The following is a 21,384-nucleotide window of genomic DNA, read 5'->3' on the forward strand; positions in this document are numbered from 1 at the left end:
ATAGTAGACCTCTTTTCCTTCCCCTGTTTCTGTTTCCCATGGTAAATTTGGTAAGCTAGAGACAAGACTATCTATGATCCATGATAGAGGGAAAATAATGCACGGTGGAACCACTAATCTGAACTCTAAACAAGCCACCTCATTCCTCCTCTATGAGTCTCTGGTCCCTCATTCATAACGTGGAGATAATACCAGTTACTGCATCTATAGGATTTTTGTGAGGATTGAACGAGGTAACAGGTACAAAAGTGCCTGTAAACAGTATGTTGCTTAATCCTTGTAAATTTATTCCCTTTAGTTCATATTCAATCCTTACCTTTGACTGTTTTTTGACCCTGGAATCCTGCTTCTTATTCTCACTAGACTTATTGATTGCCAATCCAACAGCCTTTCCTACCAGTGTCCTACAGTAAGAAAAACTGACTTTGTTTTTAAAAGTACCATGTTCAGGATTCCCTCAATTCAGTCATGGCTATCCCATTCCACTTTGTCAGATTATGATTTTTCCAGCCTCCCATACACTTAATGGTGGCCATGAGACCTAGTTTTGCCCAATGAAGTGGATGGGGAATCTGTAGGGGTCTTCTCTGGAAGATTCTGTTTCTTGATAAATAGAACATACTATGTACAATCGAATATTATTCAGCCATGAGAAAGCAGGAAATCCTGCCATTTGTGACAGAAAGTTAGATATCTAGATTCTTCATCTAATTCAGTCTTCATATTTTGGCAAGAATGTCTCATGTCTCAGAGATAGTGTTGCATTAGTCTATCATAAAGCACATACTGTATGGATGTCCTTCTTTTTGTAATGGGAACAGATATCGGTGCTCATTACCTAGAGCATTTGAGTCATTTGAAGTTAAAATGGAGATGTTTTAATTCTATCTATCCTTCTTCATTTATTAGATGGAGTTATTCTCTGATGAGAAACTTCCCCCATCTACTATTTGATAACCAATGTAATAGTTCATATGCCAAACCCAGGATAATTGTTTCATTATTTGCCTCTGCTTACCTAATTTCAAAATAATGAATTAATTTCCTAGCATTTAATAATAGTGACCATGAGGTCTTTGTTCCTTTAGAACCACTATGGGCCACTATGGACTCTATATAGGGCATGTAACACAGTATTCTTAACCCTGTGTTCATTAGTCCCTTGATATTTTCCTGTTAGTCCCCTTTCAGCCTATCTGACACTACTATTCCTTAAACCAGGATGAAACTTAAAACTTTGCTTGTGCTCTAGCCACCCATTGATGCTAAGTGTATGTTGGAGGAAGAGGGGACTCTCAAAACCTGGGAGTATTATGTTTTCCAGTCTAAACTGCTTTCGTTAAATTGGATTTTTTTTTTTAAGGAGGGTTCAGCTCATAGTGGCCCATGCAGGGATTGAACTGGCAACCTTGGTGTTATTAGCAGCATGCTCTAACCAGCTGAGCTAATTGGCCACCCCAATTGGAATTCTTAAGAAAATAATTTTACTATTCCCTAAGACAGCCACCTCTCCCACACCCCAAAAGTGAATTCTAAATTTTCCCATTTCTCATTTTTCTTACTGCAATCCTCCCTCACAATCTCCACAGGGTCATCTCCTACTTTAGGAAGAAAACATAAGTCCTAAAAGAAATTCACAGAATGTCCTTTCTCTCTTAAATTCACCCATGTTTCCATTCTCTCCAGATAATCTAAGACTTTACCCTCTTCTCCCATTTGTGATTTAAACCTGCCAAATCTCCTTATACTCTCTTTAGTATATATAGATGCTACAAGCCAGTATGGCTTTAGCATTATATTCTGTGTTTGAACACCAAGTTTACTATTTATTAGCTATGTGACCTTAGATAATTCAGCCTCACTAAACATCCATTTCTTATCTGTAAAATAGAGTGATAAGATTACCTTCTTCACAAAATGGTATGGAAAATGAAATGAGAGAATTCATAGAAAATAATTGAAATGTAACCTATGCCTAAGAAACACTTAACAAAAGTGAGTTATTATCAGATAGATGCAGTTCAACTATGACATACTGCTAGAGAATATGGAGGGTTTATGAAAAAATGGTTTCTCTAATTATGTTGATGGTAGTCGTATTGAGACTACTATATGTGTAGGTGAGACAAATCAAATTAATATTTTATTTTCTAATGTTATCATTCCCTGTTGTCATTGAGAACCAGTATTCCTGGCTTGGTAGAAATGTATAAAATCGGTCTGATACATTTTGTCATACCAGATAATAAACCACCGAGGACAACTAGCATAGTCTCAAAACGATTCAGAACCCAACTTGAAGAGGCTTCCACTGGCCAATGATGGACCATCTTAACATCGATAAGTATAGTAAGGGGAATTGTTTAAAACACATCAAATATATGTAAATCCAATAATCCATAATTATTATTTTGAAATATCCTTATTTGTCATCTGCGAATGATTGTAGGCAACCAATCATTATTTTGAAAACTCTCAAATAGAGAGAAATAAGCACTTCTCTGCCTTTCCTTTACAACTTGTACTTCAAAGTAACAAAATTGTTGATGAAGGGAAATTGTTTTAAAGTAGTATTCTGGTTAATAAAGAAAGGAAGAATGACAAAGACAATATCACAGTTTTGCAATTCCTAATGATATGTGTCTACACAATTACCACTAATTACTGCTAACTGTAAAAGAAGTCACAACCTGACCTTATGTGCCTCTTTAAGTAAATACTCAAAATCCCCCTTGAAGAATTCTTGCTCAAAAAAATTGCACCTATATCTGATCAAGATCATAGATCCAATTATTGATACATAGGAAATACAGAGAAAAAAAGAAATATTCTAATCTATATCATAAGGATAGAATCAGCAAAGTCAAGAATGTAAAAAATTCTACAAGTCACACCATCCACTTTCTTCAATGAGTAAATGACATGAAAAAAGTGAACCTGTAGATTATGAGAGACTTAACAGTGTCAAAAAAGCTAGGCAAAATTGAACGGTAATATTTGAGCATACACTTATGTGCTAAAACTATACAGAAAATCATGGAAGTGATTACCATAAATGTTAAGATAGTGGTTACATTTAGGGATGGAGGGAGTGAGTTGTGATTGCGCAGGGTACAGAGAAGCCTTCTGGGTTGGCTGTCAAATTTCTAATTATTGATTTGGGTGGTGGATACAAGTGTGTTTCCCTTCTACGTCAATAAGCTATAATTTTGTTTTATGTGGTTTTCTGTATTTGTGCTACATTTTACAATAAAAATATTTTAAAGCGGAAAATTACTAAATTAAACAATAGCTCGATATTACCTACTTTTTTTTTTAAGGCTTTTGGTGAAGAGAATTCTCTTATGTACTGAATGAACTCTTTCAAAGTTCTAGGCTGATAAACTGGATACAATCACTCCATCACACAAACCAAAAAAGTTTTGTCCAAGGTTAGTCTCTGTGTACACAGCTTGGTCAATGTTTCTCTTTCTTGGGTGGACCTGCTTTTCCCCGAGCCCCAAGGAGGATGGCTTGTGAGGACATCCACTCACTATTTCTCATTTTTCCTCTAATTTCTAGAAGTGAAGCATCTTCTGTTCTTTAACAGAGTAGTCATGCTAATATTCTCGTGGTCAATGCAATTGGCCCAGACAAAGGAAACTTCCCAGGTCTTTCCTGCTTCCTTGCTATTACTAACCTTATGTAAATACAACTGCCTAAACCTGGACAAGTTCCCCCAGAGACATTTTAGTAAACCTATCCTAGGTTTACAGAATGCCCAAGAAAGGCTCCAACACATTTGTGGAGTATTGTCCAAAGATCTCCATTCAACCTTTCAGTTCTTCCTAGTCATTGTGACTAGGTGTGCACATTCTCTTTATGCGACAACAAATAATTAAGCCATTACCTGAGGCAAAAAGAATGAAGTGATTTGGTATCTAATGGCTTGGGAACGGCAAAGAGCTAGTAAAATAGTGCCAGCCCCAGAATGAAGCCATCAAGGATCCAAGTATGTTAGATATAGGACATTTTTTTTCTATCCCTAAAGTCTGGAGAACACAATTCTTAAGTCATAATTCAGTTACTAATTTTTATAATATTTTGACTTGGATTTATTTAGTATCCAACTCTATGAGTTCATCTTGTACTAGCAAATTGTATTTTCCCAGTATCCTTTTTCTTTTTCTTTTTCAGTTTGACCTACATTAAGATAATTTACAAACTAGCTCTTTCAGACTTTGGCCCAAGAGTTACAAACTCTTTCTGAGACTGAGATTCTATTGGTTAAGGTCTTATGTATTTTGTCCATTTCAGTGCTCTTAATTGGTTTAATTAGGCTGACACCCATAGCCCCATGCCATTGCCATTAACTGAGGAAGGTTCCAACATGACACTGATTGTTTCTTAGAGCAAACACATTACCAGCAGTGAGTGGGGTTCCAGGCCCCTAGAATGAGTCAGGAAAGCCTGTGGACGTAGGGTGTACTCTGAGGAGGTGCTGGCGAGTAGGGCAGGTACTCCCAGAATACAGCTGGTCAGAAGAATAAAAGTGATCTGAGTCCAGTGCCTGTCTATGTGATGCCATTGTCCAGGCACCAGCACAAATGCTGTAGGTTGGGCAGCTTCACTGGGACAAGGTTCTCCTTGGGAATTCCTTCCATGCAGGCAGCCAGAGTGCTGAACATGAAAAGATGTTACAACCCAATTCTTACACCGTAGAAGCCATCAGCAAACGTTACAGGCTTATGGGGGTTCACTGAAAAAGGGAAAATCAAAAAGACCTCTGGGTTTCAAATTAATGAGTGATCCAAAGTTGCATTTCCTAGGGTCAGATACATCTTCATGTATTTCATGAGGATGAAATACATCTTCATGATGTATGTCTTCCTTTGGTTGTTGGGTTTCTAGGTAGTTAACCCATATCTTGACTCTATTTGTTCAGTGGGATTTTTCATTTTTACTTGAATCTCTGAGCAGAATTGTAAGTCAGGTGTGCCTGTCTAGGCTTAATCTTTAAATTGTGGTAAAACTGCTGTCCCAGATCATGTGAACAAAATAACTATAAATTTTCATTTTGAAAATTATACTTTTAGACTTAGCCCAAGACTGAGAACTAAGGAGGCCGGGTGTACGGAAGGCAGTGAGGGGTCAATCCACCCCCGGCGCTGGGTCGGCTGTGGAGGAGTCGGAAGTGGTTGGGGTTTGGGGGAGGAGATCCGCTCACACACAAGAGGAGAGGCTTGAGCCGCCATATCTGCTGCCGCCGCCGCAGCTGCGAATGCAGTGTCGGGACTTAGCTGCCTCTGAGCTGCCACTAAGGTTCGTGTCGCTACCCCTAGGCCCTGCGCGCTTGCTGCCTTCCCCCTGTCGGCAGAGCCCGCTCTTTCTGTCCTGCTGACCCCGCTCCCTCCCCGCCACCCATCAGGTCCTCAGACCATGGATACGGGCAGCAGCAGCAGCAGCGACTCGGCGCCCGACTGCTGGGACCAGGTGGACATGGAAGCCCTGGGTTCAGACCCAAGCGGGGAACGAGCGTTCTCGGCGGGGGCCGAGGCCCAGCGTGAGCACCTCAGCTCGGCCTTCAGCCGTCAGCTCAACGTCAACGCCAAACCCTTCGTGCCTAATGTACATGCCGCGGAGTTTGTACCATCCTTCCTGCGGGGCCAGGCCCAGCCGCAGACCCCCGGGGCCGACACCACCAGCATCGAGGAAACCTGCGCCAGCGCGGGGGACCCTCAAGGTAAAAGGCTGGGACGGGGGGCACCTGTGGAACATTCCAAAGAGGAACAGATAGTGTTGCATGAAGGTTCCAATTCAGCCGTTAACATGGAACTTTCAGAACCTGTTGTAGAGAACGGAGAGGTGGAGATGGTCCTAGAGGAGTCGTGGGAGCACAATAAAGAAGTAAGTGAAGCTGAGCCAGGGGGTAGTTCCTTAGGAGATTCAGGGCCTCCAGAAGAAAGTGGCCAGGAAATGATGGAGAAAGAGGTAATGAGAAAATCTAAGTCTGTGGCCGTACCCTCAGGTGCTTCTAAGAAAGAACATGTAAATGTGGTATTCATTGGGCACGTAGATGCTGGCAAGTCAACCATTGGAGGACAGATAATGTTTTTGACAGGAATGGTTGACAAAAGAACACTTGAGAAATATGAAAGAGAAGCTAAAGAAAAAAACAGAGAAACTTGGTATTTGTCCTGGGCCTTAGATACAAATCAGGAAGAACGAGACAAGGGTAAAACAGTAGAAGTGGGTCGTGCCTACTTTGAAACAGAAAAGAAACATTTCACAATTTTAGATGCCCCTGGCCACAAGAGTTTTGTCCCAAATATGATTGGTGGTGCTTCTCAAGCTGATTTGGCTGTACTGGTCATTTCTGCCAGGAAAGGAGAGTTTGAAACTGGCTTTGAAAAAGGTGGACAGACAAGAGAACATGCCATGTTGGCAAAAACAGCAGGGGTAAAATATTTAATAGTGCTAATTAATAAGATGGATGATCCCACAGTAAATTGGAGCAGCGAGAGATATGAAGAATGTAAAGAAAAACTGATGCCCTTTTTGAAAAGAGTCGGCTTCAGTCCCAAAAAGGACATTCACTTTATGCCCTGCTCAGGGCTGACCGGGGCAAATATTAAAGAGCAGTCAGATTTCTGCCCTTGGTACACTGGGTTACCATTTATTCCGTATTTGGATAATATGCCAAACTTCAACAGATCAATTGATGGACCAATTAGACTGCCAATTGTGGATAAGTACAAGGATATGGGCATTGTGGTCCTGGGAAAGCTGGAATCAGGATCCATTTTTAAAGGCCAGCAGCTTGTGATGATGCCAAACAAGCACAATGTGGAAGTTCTTGGAATTCTTTCTGATGATGCTGAGACTGATTATGTAGCCCCAGGTGAAAACCTTAAAATCAGACTAAAGGGAATTGAAGAAGAAGAGATTCTTCCAGGATTCATACTTTGTGACCCTACTAATCTTTGCCATTCTGGACGCACATTTGATGTTCAGATAGTGATTATTGAGCACAAGTCCATCATCTGCCCAGGTTATAATGCAGTGCTGCACATTCATACTTGTATTGAGGAAGTTGAAATAACAGCCTTAATCTCCTTGATTGACAAAAAATCCGGAGAAAAAAGTAAGACCCGGCCCCGCTTCGTGAAACAAGATCAAGTGTGCATTGCCCGTTTAAGGACAGCAGGAACTATCTGCCTTGAGACATTCAAAGATTTTCCTCAGATGGGTCGTTTTATTTTAAGAGATGAGGGTAAGACCATTGCAATTGGAAAAGTTCTGAAGCTGGTCCCAGAGAAGGACTAAGCAGTTTTCTTGATACCCTGCACAATACTGTGAGAATTGACTACAAAAGTTCACCACCTTCTCCTATTTACTGGCCATTGACAGACTTTTCTCCATATTTTGCAAAGAGAAATTTCACAGCAAAAATCCGTGTTTTGTCAGCTTTCTCATGTTGAGATCTTAGTTATGCCACTAATGAACTTACCCACAAGTTTCCTCTTCCTATACCATTCTGCTTCCTTGGACAGAATCAGTAATAGCTTTGTAAGTGATGTGTATGTAATTGTCTGTAACAATGAAAAATTAATATATTTTTTAATTTTTCATTTCCCTTATATTTAGACAACCCTTATTCACACAGACCAGAGTGTGTCAGTGTGTGTGTAAATGTTAAAAAGACAACTAACGTGAATAAAATGTTCCATTTGAAACTCTTGTCAGTTTTTGAAATTCTTTTGAATACTTTGAAAATTTATGTATAATACTCTTCAATTAGGTTTTTTACTTTCTGAAGTAAATGAAAACATTTTATTGAGCTTTTAAAAACACCACTCATTGTTTTAAATCAGGCATTTACAAACAATGTACATGTTTGTATTAAGGAAAAAATTTAATTTTGAAAACAATTTAGTTTAGGGCTCTCTCCAATGATCGTTGTTTTCTGTGTCCAAGTCAATAAAGGAGCTCTTCTGCTTCCCCACTTAACACACCCCTTTATTTTGTTGACCTTAAGACTTGGGATGTGGGACACAACACAATAAGGGGCATGACCACTGAGGAAATAATAGGGCTGCAAGTCGTTTACTGAAAAGTAAGGGTTAGTGAGGGTCCTGAGCTGGGAAACGTGACCATTCCGCCCTTCTTCAGTGCTTGGGGGTTAGTAGGAAAGATGGAAGGTCATTTTGGCAATCAGATCACAACCCACATTTTGGGTCAGAGATAATGGACTTGTCTCTGAATAGCATATTGAAAACACCAACTGTGTATACTGAGATACTTTTATTGCCAGGAGAGTAGCCTTACAACCTGCATAACTATCAACAGCTGCAAGAACTTTTAGTCTTGGTAAGTGGGTAGTGGCCCAATGGAAACAGCTGCCGAATGGTGGGCAAAGCCAATTCCTCACACTCATGGGCTGGTTGAACAGGGGTAGAGACTGTTGCCAGAACGTCTGCAGGGGTAGAGAATGTTGCCAGAACGTCTGCAGTGTCCTCTTCGCCATGGTCCCTTTGCCCATGTGATTTCAGGACGTCTAACCTGTCTTAGATAGCCACTGGTCTTGTCAGAGCATCAGTAGAATGATTCTGTGAATCATCCATCACAGATATGTAGGGTACCCACATGGAAAATGAGGAGTTTTCTTTGGTCATATGTCAGCTAACCTAATCCACAGGGATGTGCCTTATATTGTCTTGGACCCAGTCCTTTAATAATTAGAATGTCAGTGGCAAGAGTTTCATCTTTCTTTTAGTGTTCCTTCTCTTGCCTCTGTGCTCTAAACTTGGTACAAAATACAGGCCAATCCAGTGTTTGCTAAAAGTTTTGCCCTGGAAGCCACTTTTTAAAACATGCATTTCTGATGCTGTATCAGTCTCATTGTTTGGCAATTTTAGTAATTTACCAATGGGATTATTGTGGATACCTTCCACTAATGGGCCAAAGCCACAAGGCAGGACTGAATTCTTTTTTTCTCCATCCAATTTGGATAATTTCCCATAAAAAAACTGGCTCCTAAATGTCTTTTTCATTAGCCAGTTGTATAGCAATTTCTCTACCAGGAGCTGTATTTAAAATTTTTCAGAGCAGGACATAAATCTTTGTAAATAGATTTTAGAAATCAATTCTTTTCAGTGAGAAGCTGATTATTCAGGTGGTAGGAGATGCCACATTGGCTCTTTAGAAAAGTAGATATAAACTAATGGTAGCATTTTTTCTAACTTCCTGAGTACCTTCCTTTATAGTTCTTAATGTGTGGTGGTGTTCTCCAAATACTGCAAATAGGGGTCATTCACAAGCACAGTACTAGTTTCCTCAGGGCATACAAAGTAGTGTCCCTTCAGAGGTCCCCTATTTCCTCCAATTCAGACCAATTTAACTGAACTGTCATTCATCCCAAATTCCTGGCAACCAACATAACGTAGACTCTCCTGGCTGCATGCTGTAAAATACATTATGAATTTCCTACTTCAAGCTTTCTTAACACAGTTAAGTGTTTGCCCATTGGCTCTTGGCAACTTGTCTCCTAAGGTTCTTTTATTTCTCTGGTCATTATGGGAGAAATCTGAGGAGATTTAGGGAAAGGGGCCAACTTGTTCTGTTCTTCAGCGACGACCCAAGAAGGAAAGAAAGGGGAAAGTTCGGTCTGGGTAGACGCTACAGACCTCCACATTGCTCACTCTGAGTAGCTTTCTCTGGTACCCAGTAAAAATTGCCAGTGCTTTTAATATCCACTATGGTTAATGTTCCTATCTTTCAAAGACAAATCCTTTCTCAAAATAGACCCTCCCTTCACAATATCATAATTCTGGTTTACTACAATGCAAGAACCTTCTGTTTTAAAAGTACTTGCAAACATTTTATAGTACAAATACTCAACTCACTCATTTTAGTTAAAATTAACTGTTTAACAGCAGGGAGATGATTAGTTACCACTTATTTCATGGCCATTAAAGAAGAAACTATCCAACAAGCACAGAAATTCTGCCAAAACTTGAGCGTTTGAATATGTTCACATTGATCCAGTGCCTGTTTTATGTTCAGTATGGTTCTTTCTATATTTTCTGTTAAGACTATTGGCATATTTCCATTTGTCCTAGTTTTCAGTTACAATATTTACTCATGGTTGGCCACTGGGGGGAAGAAAAATTTGACCCGAGGTTCCTAACCAGGGACACCACTAAGTCCATGGAGTGGGAAGAGAGGACTTGCCTTAGAATTCTGGAGAGGCGTTTTTCAAAACCCCCGTGTGTGTGTTTTTTAATGTTCACCAGATCACCAAAATCAACAAGGGAAAGGGGGCAGAAAAAGAGAGACAACCTACTGTGTGAATTTGCCGTGGAGGAGGAAAAAATGCTTTGTTTACATGCAAGAGGGCTTACAATTTTACACTATAGCCTGTAGAATATTGACTATTGGCTTCCCTCACAGGTCTATCCTGAATTCAACAATGCCAGATTGTTTGAGAAGAAATTTGTCTGAATTCTAGGGGGATTCTCTTTTCCTTCACTTATCCTTTAAAAAAATTGTACAGGTTTTGTTGTTGTTTTTAAGTCAGGGGATGAAAGTTTCGGGGTCTAAGAATCAGACATCAATCAAAAGAGGTTTGCAAAGCCCCTTATTTTCTACTCAGATTAACATCAAACAATCAGAATTTATACACACATATAATTTTCAGACATTTCTCAGCTTTCTAGTGAAGATTATTCTCTGAAAGCTGAACTTCTCCAAAAGTACAAGCAGAGAATATTGAGACCTGCCCCCAGTTTTAGCATGAGAAAACACAAAAAATTTGTCCAAGATTAGGCTGCTATGTGCATAACCATGTCACTGTATCTTTTTCTTGTTAACATTTTTTATTAGTTTCAGGAGTACAAAACAATGTAATAGTTAGACATTTATCATTTATATCCCTCACACAGTGATAACCCCCTCCCCCATCTACTGTACCCCTCTGACATCGCATACAGCTATTACATTTCCACTGCCTCTATTCCTAGTGCTGTACTCCGCTTCTTATAACTACATATACATATAAACTTGACGTTGACATTCATTATTGTTCAGCTTCAGCTGTACAGTGCAGTGATCAGGCATCTACATCATGTCTGAGGTGGTCTCCCTAATGAGACAACTGTCACTGAATCTTGCACTTGATATTGTATCCAATATGTATCCATTTATTTCTCTTTCACATTTAGGACAAGGCTTCTTCTAGTCTCTAACAGAGACTTAATTATCTCCTCTTGAGACTACTTTTACTAGCACTACTATGGTTTATCAGTGACTTTGGCTACACCAATAAGTTTACAGAAGAAAAAGACATTGTCACATGGCAAATGACGAACCAAAGACCCAATGGCTTCTGCAGATTGAGCAGACAGTCCCTGGATTAAAGGTTAATGTTTGATTTCTACTTTTGTATTTCTTTTTGCACCCTGCTTTAATTGATGCTTAGTAACATATATTTAGCTTTCTAAACTGCACTAGTTTATTTTTTCCAATTTGGTAGGGGATAAATGAATAGGTGAAATAAAATATGTTGATACACTTTTGAACTTCTAAAGGCTTAGCTCCTGAGTGATGCTAATGACAGAAAGCACCATTCCACCAATATTTTTCAATACATGCTAAACCAAAAAGAACTCTGGTCTGAAAGAGTAGATGAGCTGCAAGCATATGTTTCACACAGTTCAGAAGGCAACACAGAGGGTTTAAAGGGCAGAAGATACAGCTAAGGAGGCTCTAACCTTAATGGATGGGTGATTCAGGATGGATGAGAGGTGGCTTCACAAGCTCCTGGTGGTGAGTAAAACGTTGCAGTGACCAAAAGTTAATATAATTCAAGAAGAACTGTTTGCCTTTATGCATAGCACAGTATTCAAGATGTGGAGGGAAGTTGAGGGCATGAGAAAAGTCATACTGCTTTCATACCAGAATCTGAGTGGGCCTGCAGGTGGCCAGGGGACGAATACACATTAAACTCATCTGTAAGACAAAGGTCAGAACTGCTGGAAATACTGGCAGCATGGCAGCCAACTCTGAGGATGGTGACATTGCCAGCTTCACAGACCCCCAGGTATGGGTGTGAAGCTTCACACTATCTACCGATGCCTGAGTTAATGGGATCCCAGATAACACATATGACTGAGTGTGCAGACTAGTAACAGCTACAATGAAGGGAAGTTCTGCTCTTGGCCACCCTGGTGCCCCAAACTCTGCTAGAAGATCCCATCGTCAGAGAAGTGGCCAGAATCAAAATATGTCCCATTCCTGACATGGAATATGTCTAGCATTGTGCTGAGCAAATAGTGGACCTATTGTTCTTCCCCTGTTTATGTTTCAGATAGTGATCTTGGTAAGCCAAAGAAGGACTATAACCCATGACAGAGGAGTAAAGTAATGCACTGTAAAACCACTAATCAGAACCCTAAACAAGCCACCTCATCGCTCCTCTCTGAGTCTCTGGTTCCTCATGCATAACGTGGAGATAACGCCAGTTACCTCGTTTATAGGATTGTTGTGAGGACTGAACATGGTAGCAAATTCAAACGTGCCTTGAAACAGTATGTGGCTCAATCCTTGTGAGTTTACTCCCTTTCGTGCATATTCAGTTTTTACCCTTGACTGTGTTTTTGACCCTAGAAGATCTGCTGCTTCTCACTGGTCATTTTGATTGGTGACCCAACAGCATTTCTTACCAATTTCCTATGGTAAGAGAAACTGAGCATTTTAAAAAATATGTATGTCTGGTTTGGTGGGGAGGGGTGGACCTCAGGATTTCCCCAATGCAATTATGGCTATCCCATTGCCCTTTGTCAGATGATGGTTTTTCCAGCTTCCCCTATACCTGAAGGGGCCATGTGGCCCAGTTCTTCCCAATGAGATGTACAGGAAATGTGTTACGGACTTCTGCTATAGAAAAGGCTGTTTCTTAATAAGAAGAATAGATGTGAGAGAAGAGGATGATGGTACTTGGAATATGCTAGAGATGGCTGGAGCTGTTGCAGCCATGTAGAGACAAGCATGTGGTCATAGAGTCAACCTGCTGAAAATTGAGCGGGAAGATGGGAGCTGTGGTATTCTTGTGGCATCTTTGAGCACCTGAACCAGTGCAAGTACTTCCAGACTTCTTATCACAGTTAAAAAAAAAAAAAAAAGTAAGGCCCTGTTTGTTTATACTATTGTCTCTAAACATTAACTGCATAATAAACTCATTTGAAAGTAGCTTTTAGAAATACAAATGCCCCAGCTACATACCCAAAAATTCTGATTAATTAGCGTATATTGTGGCTTTGGACATTAAAAAAAAAACTTTCTGTTATAGTGTCAGACAAATGGCAAAATGTAATATTATAAAGAGCCCATGTAGATCTCACACAGCTTCAACAATTAGGAACTCTTTGTCAATCTTATTTCTTCTATACTCCCACCCACTTCTCTTCACCCACAGATTATTTGGAAGCTAGTACTAAACATCATATCACTTAATAAAAGATTATTGCCATTTGTATCTCTAAAAGACATAGACACTTTACAAATGTAAGTGCAATAACATTATCACATGTAAAAAATAATTACAATTCCTAAATATCTTCAAATATTATTCCCAGTTTTAATTTTCCAATTTTGTCATAATTTTTTTTGAAATTGATTTTCAACTCAAGATCCAGTTTATACACATGCATTATAATTTGTAAGTATGCTTATTAAGTCTTTTTGAAAATTGAGATGTTCCTACTCCATTCAATATTAGTAGAGATCAGGGACTATACTGCATTCATCTCTCCATCCACAGTGGCTAGCAGAGGGGCTAGAACAAAGTAGGTATTTATTAAATGTGTTGAATGAAGTAGTAAAGTATAGTAGTACCATATTGTGTTGATTTCTTTTAAAAATATATTATTGTGCCTGTCCCTACCTCAAATGTTTCATTCTCTGAAGGGATGGAGTGGGCATGATTCATACATTGTGCAGCAAATATTTATTTGGAGTGTGCTATGTGACCCACAGTATAGATAGGATAGAAAAATCTGTGCCCCTGTAAAGTGTGTATTTCAGTGGGGAGAGATATATTAAAGAAAATAAGAATTAAATATGAGCAGAGGAATACTGAGTACTGAGAAGGAAATTAAAGCAGTATAACAATGAATATGACAGAGATTTTAGCTGTGGTTAGACATGTCTGTACCTTTTAAGAAGCCTGAACTAAATGAAAGATGGATTGTAAAAGATGACATTTTTGAATATTTATTGAATAAATGAGTGCTATTGATTGCCAAGAGAATCTTATAACTCTGGCTCTGTACCAGCCTCCACATGAAAGCACCCCTCTCTATTTCTGTGTGCCAAGCTCCTCTCTTTTTATCCCCCTAAGGTGCCCACAAAAAGTCTGCCTGGGAAAAACTGGACCTCATTCTACATAATCAATAAGGTATAGCTCCTGGATATATATCAATTTTTACAGCTAGACAATAGAAAAATACCTTCTCAATCACATAAGGATTATTCATAAAACTTTATCACATGCTAGGTCACATAAAAAGTGTCATCAAATTAAATAAAGTAGAAATAACACAACCAGCATTTTTTCCCCACAATGCAATGAAGGTAAATTAAAAACGAGTATTTCCATCAGAAAAATTTTAAAACTCTGTTAAGGGCAGTAGAGTCACACAGCAAAATCAGGTTGATCCCACAAAAATCTCTCTTACTACTCTTGAGTGAACAGGAAAATACAAACCAAAATTGCAGCATTGAAAATATAAAACAATGATAATGGAAACCTTACATGTTGGAAATTTAGTAGTCAAATATTTATATAAATAAAATTTAAAATAAAATTAGTGGAGTTTCCAGAAAAATGGCGGCGTGAGGTGAGCCTCTGTAAAGCTTCCCTGGAATTTAAAATGAATCGAACAACAAAAACTCCACAAAGGACTCCCTGCACAGCAGACAGGCAAGACGAAGAGGCCCACTACCGACTGAAATGACCTACTGGTGGGAGATTCGTGCGAGTGAGGGGGCAGACGAGCTCAGTGCTCCGAGCTCTCTGCTTCCCGGAACTACTGCGGCTGCGGGAGAGGGAAGAACTCGGACTGCTAGGGCTCCGCTTATGGCTCACAGGGCTGAGGGTGCAGCATAAAACACGGCTGAACCCAACGCTCACTGAGGGAAGACTGAGGGAAGACTGAGGGAAGAAGGCTGAAAATGGTGGTTTAAGCCCTCACTGCCGAGCAGAGAACGGAGCCTTAGGCACTGAGACTAGCTGACCCCTCCCTACCCTCCCAGAGCTTGCCCCGCCCCACCTGCCCGGTGCTAGAAACAGAACAGTAGCAGTGTCAAAGCAAAAGAACAGAATATTTGCTGTTCTGAGAACTGTGGACGGCAGACACAAATTCGCAACCCAACTAGTTCCGGCAAAGGGGAGAGAGCTGTGGAAGCAGGATCGGCTGTGGTGGTGGTCACAGCCATTGATCTGGGCCACCTCTCACAACTCACCCTGCCCCTGGCCCCACCTATCTGGGCGGATCCCTGCAGGAGTAAACAGAACTGCTGAAACATACGGGCTCTGAATCAGGAGCTGGAAGAGCTTTGGAACATCAAAAGCTCTCCGCATACCCACCTGGACACTGCGCCGAGTGACCTAGACGAACTATTAACAAAGGAGAAGCCCGTCTCCCAGAGAATCCTCCCATTGTGTGAGAAGCTGCAATAGTGCAGAGAAAAAATACCACTACCATGTGGGAGAAGAAAAATAAGCTGCAGTTGGAGAAATAATAAAACATTCTACCAACAAGTACTGGAAAACAAAAGAAAGACCGCTTCCTATCAACCTGTTGCAGAAGCCACTCCTATAGATGTCTAGGAAGAGAAATAGTAAACCAGTAATCGCCATGAATAACCAAGGCAACAAGATAGCTCAGAAAGAAAGTGAAAAATCTCCAGAGAAGGCACTTAAAGATACAGAAATATGTGACTTAAATGACAGAGAATTCAAGATTGCAGTTCTGAAAAAACTCAACGAGATACAAGAAAACACAGATAGGCAGTTAAATAAACTTAGAAACACAATCAAAGAACAGCATGAGCATTTTACGAAAGAGAATGAAATTTTAAAAAAGAACCAAATAGAATTTCTGGAGATTAAGAACTCAATAGAAGAAATTAAGAATGAAATAACCAGCTTAGGTAGTAGAGTTGACCAGATGGAGGAAAGAATCAGTGACATCGAAGATAGAAACCTGGAAATTACACACATGGAAGAAGAAAGAGACTTGAGACTTAAAAGAAATGAAAGAACTCTACAAGAACTTTCTGACTCCATCAGAAAGAGCAATATAAGAATAATGGGCATACCAGAAGGAGAAGAAAGAGAAAAGGAACAGAGAATATATTCAAACAAATTGTCGATGAGAACTTCCCAAATTTGTGGACAGAACTGGACCCTCGAATCCAAGAAGCAAATAGAACACCTAATTACCTCAATCCCAACAGGCCTTCTCCAAGGCACATTGTATTGAAGCTGTCTAAAATCAACGACAAAGAAAGAATCCTCAAGGCAGCCAGGGAAAAGAAGACGGTAACTTACAAAGGAAAGCCCATTAGATTATCATCAGATTTTTCAGCAGAAACTCTACAAGCCAGGAGGGAGTGGAACCAAATATTCAAACTATTGAAAGAGAGAAATCATGAGCCAAGAATAATATATCCAGCAAAGATATCCTTTAGATATGAAGGAGGAATAAAGACCTTTCCAGACATACAGAAGCTGAGGGAATTTTCTAATACACGACCTGCACTACAAGAAATACTAAAGGAGGCTATTCGACCACCATCAACAGGGACAATTTGTGGCAACCAAAACTAAAAAGGGGAGAGTAAAGGCCTGAACCGAATATGGGAATGGAGAAAGTAAGCATGCTGAAGATAATGGAACACTCTAAATATCAAAATTTCATTTGCATAAACTTAAGGGTAACCACTCAAAAAAATGCAGAATTGAAACATACACTGAATAAAAGAAGAAACAGAGGGAAACATCATAAAATACCACCACAGAGAAATAATAGACAACAACAAAAAGGCAAAGAAACAATGGAGACACAGCCTTACCAGAAAACTAAAGATAGAATGACAGGAAATCCTCACATATCAATAATCACCCTAAATGTAAATGGACTGAACTCACCAATAAAAATGCACAGAGTAGCAGATTGGATCAAAAAACTAAACCCAACCATATGCTGTCTCCAAGAGACACATCTCAGCTACAAGGACAAGCATAGACTCAAAGTGAAAGGGTGGAAATTGACACTCCAAGCAAATGGTACCCAGAGAAAATCAGGTGTAGCCATAATGATATCAGATGAAACAGACTTCAAGGTGAAAAAGATAACAAGAGACAAAGATGGACATTTCATAATGGTGAAGGGACTGTACAACAAGAAGACATAACAGTCATCAATATTTATGCCCCCAATCAGGGAGCACCGAAATACACCAAGCAACTACTAACAGAACTAAAGGGAGAAATTGACCAAAACACAATTATACTAGGGGACTTAAATACATCATTGACAGCTATGGATAGATCATCCAAACAGAAAATAAATAACGAAATAGTAGCCCTAAATGACACATTAGATGAAATGGACATAATTGACATTTATAGAGCACTTCATCCTAAAACATCAGACTATACATTCTTTTCTAGTGTACATGGAACATTCTCAAGGATAGACCATATATTGGGACATAAAATCAGTCTCAACAAATTTAAGAAGATTGAAATCATACCATGCATATTCTCTGATCACAAGGCTTTGAAATTGATATCAACTGCAAAAAGAAAGCAGGAAAATAAACAAATACATGGAGATTAAACAACATACTTTTAAAGAAGGACTGGGTCAAAGAAGAAATTAGAGGAGAGATCAAAAGATACATAGAAACAAATGACAATGAAAATACATCCTACCAAAATTTTTGGGATGCAGCAAAACAGTTTTAAGAGGGAAATTTATCTCATTACAGGCCTATCTCAAGAAACAAGAAAACTCCCAAATAAATAACCTCATGTTACACCTTAAAGAACTAGAAAAAGAAGAAGTAAAACCAAGGTCAGCAGAAGAAAGGAAATAACAAAAATTAGAGCAGAACTAAATGAAATAGAGAACAAAAAGACAATAGAAAAAATTAATGTGACAAAGAGCTGGTTCTTTGAGAAGATTAACAAAATTGACAAACCCTTGGCTAGACTTACTAAGATAAAAAGAGAGAAGACACTGATTAACAAAATCAGAAACGAAAAAGGGGAAGTTATCACGGACACCACAGAAATACAAAGGATCATCCAAGAATACTATGAAGGACTATATGCCACCAAATTCAACAACCTAGAAGAAATGGACAAGTTCTTAGAAACATATAGCCTTCCAAGGCTGAACCATGAAGAACTGGAAAATCTAAACAGACCGATCACCAGTAACGAAATTGAATCAGTCATCCAAAACCTTCCCAAAAGCAAAAGTCCGGGACCAGATGGCTTCACTAGTGAATTCTACCAAACCTTCAAAGAGGATCTAATACCAATCCTGCTCAAACTCTTCCAAAAAATTGAAGAAGAGACAGTACTCCCTAACTCACTTTATGAGGCCAACATTACCCTGATACCAAAACCTGGTAAGGACAGCACAAAAAAAAAAAATACAGACCAATATCTCTGATGAATACTGATGCAAAAATCCTAAATAAAATTCTAGCAAATCGAATACAACAATACATTTAAAAGATTATTCATCACGACCAAGTGGGGTTCATCCCCGGGCACAAGGATGGTTCAACATCCAAGAATCCATCAATGTGATACATCACATAAACAAAATAAAGGACAAAAATCATATGATTATATCAATTGATGCAGAAAAGCATTTGACAAGATACAACATCCATTTATGATTAAAACACTTAATAAAATGGGTATAGAAGGAAAATACCTTAACATAATAAAGGCCATATATGACAAGCCCTCTGCTAATCTCATAATTAATGGAGAAAACTGAAGCCCTTTGCTCTACGTTCAGGAACACGACAGGGATGTCCCCTATCACCTCTGCTTTTCAACATAGTGTTGGAAGTCCTTGCCAGAGCAATCAGGCAAGAGAAAGAAATAAAAGGCATCCAAATTGGGAATGAAGAAGTTAAATTATCACTCTTTGCAGATGACATGATGCTATATATAGAAAACCCTAAAGACTCCACCAAAAAGCTATTAGAAACAATCAACGAATACAGTAAAGTTGCCGGCTACAAAATCAACGTACAAAAGTCCATTGCTTTCCTATATACTAACAATGAAATCTCAGAAAAAGAAATACAAAAAACAATTCCTTTTGCAGTTGCAGCAAAAAGAATAAAATACCTAGGAATAAACTTAACCAAGGATGTGAAAGACCTATATGCTGAAAACTATAAGACATTTTTGAAAGAAATTGAAGAAGACACAAAGAAATGGAAAGACATTCCGTGCTCATGGATTGGAAGAATCAACATAGTTAAAATGGCCATATTACCCAAAGCAATATAGAGATTCAATGCAATCCCCATCAAATTCCAATGGCATATTTTAAAGAAATAGAACAAAAAATCATCAGATTTGTTTGGAACCACAAAAGACCCGAATAGCCAAAGCAATCTTAAGAAAAAGAACAATAATGGAGGTATCACACTTCCTGACTTTGGCTTGTACTACAGGGCTACAATAATCAAAACAGCATGGTATTGGCAGAAAAACAGACACATAGACCAATGGAATAGAATTGAGAACCCAGAAATAAAACCACATAAATATGGACAGATAATTTTTGACAAAGAAGCTAAAAACATACAATGGAGCAAAGACAGCCTCTTCAATAAATGGTGCTGGGAGAATTGATAGCCACGTGCAAAAGAATGAAACTGGACTGCGCTTTGTCACCATGTACCAAAGTTAATTCAAAATGGATCAAAGACTTAAGCATAAGACCTGACACAATAAACTGCATAGAAGAAAACATAGGTACTAAACTTATGGATCTTGGGTTCAAAGAGCATTTTATGAATTTGACTCCAAAGGCAATGGAAGTAAAAGCTAAAATAAACGAATGGGACTATATGAAACTTAAAAGCTTCTGCACAGCAAAAGAAACCATTGACAAAATAAAGAGGCCACCAACTGAATGGGAGAAGATTTTTGCAAACAGTGCCTCCGATAAGGGGCTAGTATCCAGAATATACAAGGAACTCATGCAACTCAACAACAAAAACAAACAACCCAATTGAAAAATGGGCAGAGGACTTGAAGAGACATTTCTCCAAAGAGGACATACAAATGGCAAATAGACATATGAAAAATGCTCAACATCACTAATCATCAGAGAAATGCAAATCAAAACCACAATGAGATATCACCTCACCCCAGTCAGAATGGCTATCATCAACAAGACAAATAGTAACAAATGTTGGAGAGGCTGTGGAGAAAAGGAACCCTCATACACTGTTGGTGGGAATGCAGACTGGTGCAGCCATTATGGAAGGCAGTGTGGAGGTTCCTCAAAAATTACGAATAGAATTGCCATATGACCCAGCAATCCTTCTCCTGGGTATCTACCCAAAAATCTGAAAACATTTATCCATAAAGACACGTGTGCTCCAATGTTCATTGCAGCTTTGTTTACGGTGGCCAAGACATGGAAACAACCAAAATGTCCTTCGATAGATGGATATATAAAGAAGTTGTGGTATATATGCACAATGGAATACTATTCGGCGGTTAGAAAAGATGATATAGGAACATTTGTGACAACATGGATGGATCTTGAGAGTGTAATGCTGAGCGAAATAAGTCAGACAGAAAAAGCAGAGAACCATGTGATTTCACTGATATGTGGTATATAAACCAAAAACAACAAAAGAACAAGACAAACAAATGAGAAACAGAAACTCATAGACACAGACAATAGTTCAGTGGTTACCAGAGGGTAAGGGGGTGGGGGGTTGGAGATGAGGGTAAGGGGGATCAAATATATGGTGATGGAAGTAAAACTGACTCTGTGTGGTGAACACACAATGGGATTTATAGATGATATAATACAGAATTGTACACCTGAAATCTACGTAATTTTACTAACAATTGTCACCCCAATAAATTAAAAAATAAATTATAAAAAACAACAACCAGTGAGCCCAAGGTTCAGTCCCTCATGTTGTTGTGCAATTATCACCCAAGGCTCAACTACAAGAAGAGGGCACACACAACCCACACAAAGGACACACCTGGAGCGTGTGGCTCAGGTGACCAGAAAGACGGCACCACTGAGCCCCACAGCACACCTACTACGTAAG

The 21,384-nt window shown here is 39.2% G+C and overlaps 1 protein-coding gene across 3 annotated transcripts in view; it reads left to right on the forward strand.

Annotated features, from left to right (window-relative positions):
* Positions 1 to 5,178: 5,178 nt before the first annotated feature.
* The window catches only part of MAGED1 (MAGE family member D1), a 96,337-nt gene continuing 80,131 nt past the window's right edge, over positions 5,179 to 21,384 (forward strand). For 2 of the 3 annotated variants that reach the window (XM_074323382.1, XM_074323384.1), the window contains exons 1-2: positions 5,179 to 5,301; positions 5,408 to 5,722. In XM_074323382.1, coding sequence (XP_074179483.1) covers positions 5,419 to 5,722 — 304 coding nt within the window. In that variant the 5' untranslated portion in view covers positions 5,179 to 5,301; positions 5,408 to 5,418. Of the gene's footprint in view, positions 5,723 to 21,384 lie in introns of all 3 variants that reach the window. The other variant, XM_074323383.1, reaches the window with a different exon arrangement.

This window comes from Rhinolophus sinicus, chromosome X, assembly GCF_036562045.2.
Source record: "Rhinolophus sinicus isolate RSC01 chromosome X, ASM3656204v1, whole genome shotgun sequence".
Taxonomy (NCBI): Eukaryota; Metazoa; Chordata; class Mammalia; order Chiroptera; family Rhinolophidae; genus Rhinolophus; species Rhinolophus sinicus.